At 39.4% G+C, this 10,392-nt stretch overlaps 1 protein-coding gene across 1 annotated transcript; it reads left to right on the forward strand.

Annotated features, from left to right (window-relative positions):
* Positions 1–5,555: 5,555 nt before the first annotated feature.
* Positions 5,556–6,064, forward strand: LOC100765911 (ras-related protein Rab-1A-like). The gene is given in 2 exon segments (XM_035450197.1): positions 5,556–5,607; positions 5,610–6,064. Coding segments are annotated over 2 exon segments (507 nt in total).
* Positions 6,065–10,392: the final 4,328 nt, after the last annotated feature.

Genomic DNA, 10,392 nt, shown 5'->3' on the forward strand with positions numbered 1-10,392 from the left:
TGTATTGCCCTGCAGAACTTGAGAAAGGCAAGTGGAATGAGGTGGGATGTGCAGAGCAGAAAACTGAGCACCAGTTTGGTGCCTATTACAAGGACTGAATACTCAAGTTCCCACCTTCATCTCCAAGCAAGAAACTTTTGTTTCTGGAAGCATCAAACAGAGAAGTTTGGAACTTAAAAGACATCAATATATTGGGGAAAAAGGCTAAGAATTGGGTCTTAAGAAAAGAGGATCTCAAAAATCTACTGAAACAGTAAGACTACCCCTCCACTCCAAGTTCTCAACTCTTAGTCTCCAAAACTGTCTGCAACCAAGCTAGTTGCATACCATACCTCAACAATAAGGAGATAAATCACTGGAGAAAAGGATTAATATGAACAAAGTACTCTCCACACATTACATGTAAGATGTGAGGATCCTTGCCCAAACACCCTTCTCTGCAATACCAGTTAACAATCAGTAACTATACATACAGTGCTTAAATGTTTAATGTATTTCTCTCTACTCTTTCTCCATATATATAAAATGAACTATAGGGCTAGGAGACAGCTCAGTCAGTGCTTGACCTGTGGTCCCATCCCCAGGACTCACACAAAAAGCTGGGTATAGTGGCTTGTACTTGTAACCCTAGTGCTCAGGAGATGGAGATTAGCAAAACCCCAGTGCTCACTGGCCAGCCTCCTTACCCTACTTGGTAAGAGTTCCAGGCTAGTGAAAGGCCTAATCTCAACATTTTATAAGACAGATAATACTGGAGGAGTGACAAATAAGATTGTCTTCTGATCTTCACATGCACATTTATGCATATGCCCCTATTCGTGAGAATAATCGTAGCATGTTTAATACTTTTGTGTGTCATTACCTATATAGGGCCATGCTCACAAGGCACTCTTTGTCTCTTACCTGGATTATTGCAATATTCTCTTAACTACTTTATATCTTTACCAGCTTATTTTCAACAGAGTAGGCAATGTAGTACTTTTAAGATATACTCATACCATGTCACTCCTCTTCATAATACCTGGCAATAGTTCCTCTTTAAAAAAAAAAGCCAGTGTATATTTCCAAGGCAATAGCAGACCAGAGGACTGTGATAGACAAAATTATAAAAGTAGGCATGTTAACACCTAAATATTTAATTCTGCATTCAAAATATATAAGACAATAAATTGCTTAAGCTATCCAGCTCTAAAAATGAATACAGCCACTATAATCACTATACTCAGCTTTTTCTCTCATCATAAATGTATTTTTAGTTTCAATGGTTCCAATATTAATTTTTGCTCTCAGTGGCTGTGCTACTAGTGTTCTATTTAGGAAGTGGTCTCCTGTGCCATGTGTTCAAGGCTACTTCCCACTTTCTCATCTATGAAGTTCAGTGTAACTGGATTTATGTTGAGGTCTTTGATCTACTTGAACTTGAGTTTTGTGCATGGGGATAGATAATGGCTATTTGCATTCTTCTACGTGCCAATATCCACTTATGCCGGCACCATTTGTTAAAGATGCTTTCTTTTTTCCATTGTATAATTCTGGCTTCAGGTGAAGAGAGGGAGGAGGGATCATATGATGAAGGGGGGTCAAGATCATGATGGTAAACCCACAGAGACAGCTGACTTAAGCTAGAGGGAGCTCACAGACTCTGGACTGACAGCTGGGAAACCTGAATGTGGGTGACACTTATTTGGCTTGATCTGTTTGGGAAGCCCTGGCAGTGGGACCATGAGTTATCCCAGGTGCATGAACTGGCTTTTTGAAGTCCAATCCCTATGATGGGAATCCTTGCTCAGCCTTGATACAGGGCGGGAAGGCTTGGTCCTGCCAGACTTTGTTGACTCCCCAAGGGAGGCCTTACCCCCTCTGAGGAGTGGATGGGGGATGGGATAAGGGGGATATGGAGGGACAGGAGAAAGGGAGGGAGGAGAACTGGGGCTAGTATGTGAAATGAAAACAATTTAAATAAAAAGAAATTAAGAAAAGTCTAAAAAAGAGAATTATTGCAATGTAACAAAGCATGACTAAGATCTAATATTAAACTAGAGCTAGTAAGTATGGCCAAAATTTTATTCTTAACTGTATCTCACAGTCAAGGGAAAGTAGCACACATGCATGCACAGGTGCGCACACGCGCACACACACACACACACACACACACACACACACACACACACACACTCATGCACGAATGCATACATACTCATTTGGAAATATAATCCCCATACTCAGAAGGTAGAGGCAAGTAGATGAGGTGTTCAAGGACATCTTCCACCATATAGTGAGTTCAAGGCCAGTCTCAGACACATAAGACTCTGTATCAAAAAGCAAGAAGCAAGGAAGATTCAGTCTAGCTCATAGTTACAAAGATTTTAACCTATGGTGAGTTGGCTCCATCACTTTGGACCCAAGATGAAAGAAAACATAATAGCAAAGAGGTCCATGTTTAAATAAACCCACTTCCCTCATAGTAGCCAGGAAAAACAGAGAGAAAGACACAGAGAGGGAGGAATGGAGGAAATGGTGGAGACAAGGAGAGAGATAGGAAGGTGGAGGGAGAGAGAGAGAGATCTAGGCAAAATGCAGTCCCTCCAATGCCATGCATCCAGTGACTCACTCCCTTCAACTCTCATGAGTTTCTACCATCTCGCAATAACCCACCAAAGTCATCAACATATTAAACCTATAATGAAGTCAGAGTCCTTATGACCCAATCACTTCCTGAAATCTCTACCTTCGAGCATTGATTCATAGAGGACCAAGCCTTCAATGCATGAGTTTCTATGGAATGGTTCATATCTAAACCAGAACACTTGCCTATGAAATGTTATATCAGTCACCTATAATTTTGGTCACAAGTTAAGGAAAGTCATATGTGAGTGTCTAAAACTGCATAATGAAACATAACTCTATAGATGAATAGGAAAGAACACAAACAATCTTATTTATTTATTCATATGTTTATTTTGTGGTACTGGAGATAAAGTCCACAGCATCACACATGCTAGTCAAGCAGTCTACCACTGATCAACATGGTCAATTGAAAGAAATACCTCTTAAGTAAAAAATTCAGCTTTACTCATAAAAGAGAAATACATCCTTAAACTACAATGAAATATTGAAATATTTACCTATCATATTGACAAAGAAAATATGTTTTTGGAGGCAAATGGATACTTTAACTCATTGTTGATGAAAGAATAAATGAAGGGGATGTCCTTCTATATGATGTGAATATATGTTTCTCTTTTTGGTTGATGAATAAAGCTGTTTCAGCCAATAGATAGGCAGGATTTAGCCAGGTGGGAAATCCAAACAGGGATAAAGAAAGGTAGTACATGCCTGCCAGAATGGCCAAAATCAAAAACACCAATAACAGTTTGTGCTGGAGAGGATGTGGAGAAAGGGGAACACTTCTCCACTGCTGGTGGGAGTGCCAACTTGTACAGCCACTTTGGAAATCAGTATGGCGACTCCTCAAGAAAATGGGAATCAGTCTACCACAAGATCCAGCAATTCCACTCCTAGGCATATACCCAAAAGAAGCACATTCATACAACAAGGACATCTGTTCAACCATGTTCATAGCAGCACTATTTGTAGTAGCCAGAAACTAGAAGCAGCCCAGATGCCCCTCAACCGAAGAATGGATAGAGAAAATGTGGTACATTTACACAATGGAGTACTAGTCAGCAGAAAAAAAACAATGGAATCTTGAAATTTGCAGGAAAATGGATGGAACTAGAAGAAACCATTCTGAGCGAGGTAACCCAATCACAAAAAGACAAACATGATATGTACTCATTCATATGTGGATTTTAGACATAGAATAAAGGATTACCAGCCTACAATCCACACTGCCAGAGAAACTAGTAAACAAGGAGGACCCTAAAAGAGACAACCATGGTCCCCTGGAGAAAGGTAAAGGGTCATGATCCCCTGAGCAAATTGAGAGCATGGGAAGAGGGGGGAGGGAGCTAGGAGAATGAGAAGGGAAGAAGAGGAGGGATGCAGAGGTCATGAGGGAGCAGAAAGGTTGAGTCAGGGGAAGAATAGAAGAAAGGGTGTGTGATAGGTAGGGTTTTAGTTGGGGGGTGGTAGGGGAGGACGGGAGGGAGAAGGGAACTGGGATTGTCATGTAAATCAATCTTGTTTCTAATTCAAATTAAAAATCTGAAAAGAAAAAAAAAGAATACACACACACACAAATAAAAGAAAGGTAGTAGGTGGAATCAGGAGAGACAACATGTAGCTGCCAAGGAAGCAACAGACCCAGACATCAGCAGTAAGCTAAGACTATGTAGAAACACAGAGATTAATAGAAATGGGTTAATAATTAAGAGAGAGGTAACCAATAAGAAGCCTGGACCATTGGCCAAACAGTTTATAATTAATATAAGCCTCTGTGTGTTTATTTGGGGCTAAACAGTTGTGGGACCAGGTGGGACAGAAACTTCCATCTACAAATAAATCTCTAGGAAAAATCTCTAGGGTTGCAGTCTAACAAAATATGTAAAAGTATAAAATGTATGTATTATTTGACTTAGGAATTCAATTTCTAGGAACTTATCTTATAGTTACTGTCATATGGAAACTTATATACACACAAGACCATGCACTGAAAAAAATGTTTTGTAATATCAGTTGTTGGGGGAAACCTGAATATTCAGCATAAGAAACTGCTAAAAATAATAATACAAATATATACTATAATATTATGCAACCATTAGTACATACACAATAGCTCTAATTGGAATAAATTGACATGGCTCCATTTCATGATATGAGAATAATAGAAAAAAATCAAATTTTGTGTGCCAACTATGAGCATTTTAATAAGTGCAAAAGTAAATTCAAGGACACTTTAATATGCAGTTGTGTGCTCACAGAATATTACTGGAAACATACACAGAGTTAAGAATTGTTACCACAAACTAAAGGAACAAAAAGACAAGCAGATTGTTGGAACAAAAATCAGAATTCAGAAATAGACTCACACACATATGGCTAATTCATGTTGGGCAAAGCAAACTTAAGGAAAGGATATTTTCAGCAAATTGAGCTTGAGCAACTAATTATGCCATATGCATTCTTATACAGAAAAAATAGCTTCACCAAAACTAAGGGAACAACTGGGATTAACAGGAGAATGTCCTCAATGACACCTGTGTGGAAAGCATGCTTTGTAATTAAGTAGTATGTACAATATATATATATATATATATATATATATATATATATATATATATTGAAAACACATAAACTACCCCGAACTAAAAAACACCTACATACAACAATAACATAAAAATAGTTTCGCATCTAAACCTCATATTTCACAAAAATTTAAATTGATCCTAAGTCTAAATATGCAACATAAAAATCTTAAAATGCATAGAATAGAAAATTAGGGGTGGAAGCGATCACTGAGTGGCAGCTGCTGATTGTGTTTGCTCTACCGCAACAGCTTAGCTCTTTCCTTCCCTTCGATTACCCTTGGCGCAGAGAGTCGGGGCAGTGACTGCATCAGCAAGGGCAGTGGTGGCGGCGGCCACTGCAGTGACATGTCCAGCATGAATCCTGAATATGATTATTTATTCAACTTACTTTTGATTGGCAATCTGGGCTTGGAAAGTCTTGCCTCCTCCTTAGGTTTGCAGATGACACATACACAGGAAGCTACATCAGCACGATTGGTGTGGATTTCAAGATCCGAACTATAGAATTAGACGGGAAGACAATCAAGCTTCAGATACGGGACCCAGCAGGCCAGGAAAGATTTCGAACAATCAGCTCCAGTTACTACAGAAGAGCCCGTGGCATCATAGTAGTGCATGATGTGACAGATCAGGAGTCCTTCAATGATGTTAAACAGTGGCTGCATGCCAATGAAAATGTCAACAAGTTGTTGGTAGGGAACAAATGTGACCTGACCACAAAGAAAGTAGTAGACTACACAACAGCGAAGGAATTTGCAGATTCCCTTGGAATTCCATTTTTGGAAACCAGTGCTAAGAATACAACGAATGTAGAACAGTCTTTCATGACGATGGCAGCAGGGATTAAAAAGTGAATGAGCCCTAACCAGTGGCTGATGGAAGCAGAGACAGACATCCACAGATACACCCTGAGCTGAAATCTGGAATTTAGTTGAAGAGAGGGAGAAATGAATAGGGAAGGGGTCTGTACCAGGTTGGAGAAACCCACAGGCACAGTTAGCCTGATCAAGGGAGAGCACATCGACCCCATATGCTGTCGGGGAGGCCAGGACAAGACTGATCCAGACCCCTGAACATGGATGTCAATAAGGAGTTCTTTGCACTCCAGGAAGCCTCTGGAAGTGGATTAGCATTTTTCCCTGGTGTAAGAAGGGACTTTGAGAGCCCATCCCACGTGAAGGGTTACACTCTGGCCCTGGACACATGGGGAAGGGCCCAGGCCCAGCACAGGAAGATTTGGTGGACTTTGCAGAGCCCCCGTTGAGGGCCCTACCCTGCCTGGGGAGTGGTGGGTGGATGGGGTGGGGGTAGGTTGGGGGTGGGGGAGGAGGGATGGGGTGAAGGGAGGGAGAGGGAGAAGGGACTTACATGTGAAACAAGCTTCCCTAACTAGAACTAATAAAAAAAAGTAAAAAAAAAAAAAAGAACCTTTAAAATCAATGATAGGGACTGAAGAGACAGCTCAGCTTGCTATACAATCATGAATACCAAAATTCAGATCCTAGTACCCACATAACAAGCCCAGTGATCAATGCACACATGTGACTATCTCTGAACACATTGCAGACAGGAAGGTCACTAGAGCTTACAGACCCCCCCAAAATGAACCTGAGGTTCTGTCTCAGCAGGACACTCACTGCATGTGTGTGTAGAGGAGCACACATCCACACACACACAAGTGTACATATACTCACACAAATAAAATTCTAAAATTTCTCAGCAATAGAGTTTGGTGTATAGTTCAGTGGCATGCATAAGGTCCTGTGTTCCATCACCAGCACCACAAAAGAATAAATATTCAACTTAAAAAAATTTAGAATACTTGTGACATAGTTATTTAATTTTATGTGTATGGGGCTCTATCTATCTGCCTATCTATCTGTCTATCTATCTGTCTATCTATCTCTTGAATGTATGTATGTACAACATATACATGCCTGGTGCCCATGCAGGCCAAAATAGGGCACTGAACTCGTTGGAACCAGAGTCATGGACAGTTGTGAGTCACCATAGGGGTGCTGAAATCAAACCTGTGTACTCTGCAAGAACAAGTACTCTGAACCACTGAGCCATCTGTCCATCCCTGAAAATTAAAATTTTGAATGGATAAAATAGTTGAATATATGATACACCAAACATTTACTACCAATGACTATAAGAAAACATGAAAAAATGTTCAAAACTATGAATCAATAGGGGAAAGAAAATGAACACCCCAACAAGACATCACCACACATTTACTCATGTTAAAATCAATAATATTGAAAATATTTGATGAAGATGCAGAGCAATTAAACTTGTGTCCATCGCTCTCGGTAATGCCAAATGGTACAGATGCTTTAATAATAATAATAATAATAATAATAATAATAATAATAAACAACTTGCTTTTTATTACAAAAAGAAACATGTACTATATAGCCAAGAAATTCTACTCTAGAGTATTCACTCAGATGAAATGAAAGCTCCTTTTCAGCCAGATTCAACCAGAAAACATTTGCTAAATGTGTGGCTTGATGAATGCAAAAATGAATGGATCTACAAAAACACAGAATGACTAAAAAGGGGCTGTGTTAGTCAGCTTTCCATTGCTGTCACAGAAATCTCTAAAAGAACCAATTAAGTGAAATGCATTGTTTGGACTGGTTTGTGCAGTGTCCAGGCCATGGTAGGTGGCCACGTTGTCTTGGAGCCCATGAATATCATAGAGAGGCAGAATATCATAGAGAGGTGCCTGCAAATGAGACTGGCTTCTTCCTCATGGTGGCCATGAGGCAAAGAATGAGAAAAGGAAAGAGGTGTCCATATTCCCTTTAGGGGCATGCCCCAGCGGTCCAATTTCCTCCCTTAAGGCCTACTTCCTAATGGTTCCCACAGCTCCTGACAGCACCACAGCCTGCCAGGCAACCCTTTAACACATGGGATTTGGGGAATATTTAAGATTCAAGCTATAACAATGTTTCCAACAAAAATTTCTAAGCAAAACCCAACAATATAAACCAATTTAGGAAGAAGGAAGTAACCACCACAATGACTAGTTAAGAGTTAAAAGAGATCAGCTCCCTCAGGGGCAGGATTGATATGTGGGAACCATTAGAAAGGACTGTTGTTTTTCATTATCAAACCTTCCAGGACTATTGGTTTTTTAACTATGTAAATATATTCCTTTCATAAAAATTTTAAAAGTAAAGTCATGCTGTGTGATTCTATTTCTATGGAGCACTAGAACTGGCTAAACTAATCTATGGTTATGTGCTGCCTACTCTCAAATGACTCAGAAAAATTTTCTGTATACCCAGAGGAAGCAAGTGCCAAATTAAATGAGTTAAATGGTAAAGAGAGGTGAACCTGGATGAAGCCCAGCTGTAGAGTCGTCATAGTGTTACTTTGCTTGCACATATTTGATCAGATTGAAAACAATTTCCGAATAAAAACTATTAAAATAAGCAGACTATGGTAGAAACAATTAAAAAATGGTTACCTATGGGGTGGTAATTGACTAGAAAGGAGGATGAGAACATTTCTGAGATACTGACAGTGTTCTGAATCTTGATAAGGGTTATGTGGTATGTGCATTTATAAAACCCCATGAAGGGTAAGGTTTATGTTCATGGATCTCACTATATACAAAATTTACTCCAATAAAAATAAACAAATACTGAGCATAACAACATTCATGGTAAAGGTTTCATGGGTAAAATTACAGATATTTTCAGCTTTCATATTCCTAAGAAATACTTAAGATGAACAAATGGATGGAAACAGCATGATACAAAGGGCAGATGTGCCAAGAAAATAAAAACAGAAAAAATGTTTGTTGTAAAGTCACTGGACTGCTCACTGTAAATTTCTTTTAATTTTGCTATATAATTGAAGTTTTATAATAAAATATTAGGAAAGAAGAAAAGAAATATAAAACAGTAGCAAGGGAGATTAAGATTTAAAAGTTTATGCTAATGGAACAAGCCTTTGAAAAGACTTCAAAGTACTGATAAGAAGAATGTTAAGAGGTAAAGAGATTGATCCACAATGACCTATATTGGAAGTAGCAGGGAAAGTCCGAGAACGTAGACCTGTATAACATGAAGCATGTAAAAAGTTTCTTGAGAGCAGTCCCCAGACTGCCACATGACCAACCGTCCTTTGTTCAGCCAGCAATGTGCACGGGTAGTCAGCTTTGCATAAGAATAGAGGGGCCCACATTTCCTTCAGTTTTGATCAAATTTCTACTCAAAGAGTTTTGCAAAGATCAAGATCTGGTCTTCATTTGTCAACTGAGGATTTTAAATTTCCCTCAGGACAGCTTGGAGCATGAAAGTTTCATTTCAGCCTGCCATATGCCTAAGGGGCCCCGATCTCTCATCTTTGTTGACTCAGATACAAATATTATGGTTAAGTAAACCCCCTGGAGAGAACTCCCCTTGCCTGCATCAATCTTGCTGGATCAGACTGCACATTGGAAAACACAAATAACCTAATGTCCATCACCAGGAGAAGAAATGAGGAAACTGTGGTGCAATCATATAAGAAATTATTTGGATGATTAAAATTAATGCATTATATGACTAGCATAGAAATGAATAAACTTCAGAGGCATAATGCTCAACAAAGCAAGTTGAAAATTACAGAAAACAACACTATGCATTGTTTGAGGATGTAAAAATGCATAAAATGGTCAAATAAAATACCTGTTCCCTCTTAGGAGAGAAGGGTTTTTTATATTAGTGTTCTTTCCAGAGGAATAGAATAAATAGGATAAGTAGACAGACAGACAACTTATTAGAATGGCTTACAGGCTGTGGTCCAGCTAGTCCAACAGTGGTTTTCCACCAATGGAAGATACAAGAAGCCAGTGGTTGTTTAGTCCATAATATGGGATGCCTCAGCTGGTCTTCAGTATATGCTGGGATCTCAAAGAAGTGGGCTGTAATATCAGTGAAGGAATGGCCTTGCTGTCAAGAGCAAGAGAAAGCTGGTAAAGAGAGCAAGCCTCCTTCTTCCATGTCCTTTACAGAGGCTGCCAGCAGAAGGTGTGGCTCAGATTAAAGGTGGATCTTCTCACCCCAAAAGATCTGGATTAGAAATGGGCCTATTAGAAATGCGCACAGGTATGCCCAGCTGCTTCAGTTTTAGTTAATTCCAGATGTGACTGTCACAATCAGGGTTATATGGGCAGCTTCTG

The sequence above is a fragment of the Cricetulus griseus genome, chromosome X (genome assembly GCF_003668045.3).
Source record: "Cricetulus griseus strain 17A/GY chromosome X, alternate assembly CriGri-PICRH-1.0, whole genome shotgun sequence".
Classification (NCBI taxonomy): Eukaryota; Metazoa; Chordata; class Mammalia; order Rodentia; family Cricetidae; genus Cricetulus; species Cricetulus griseus.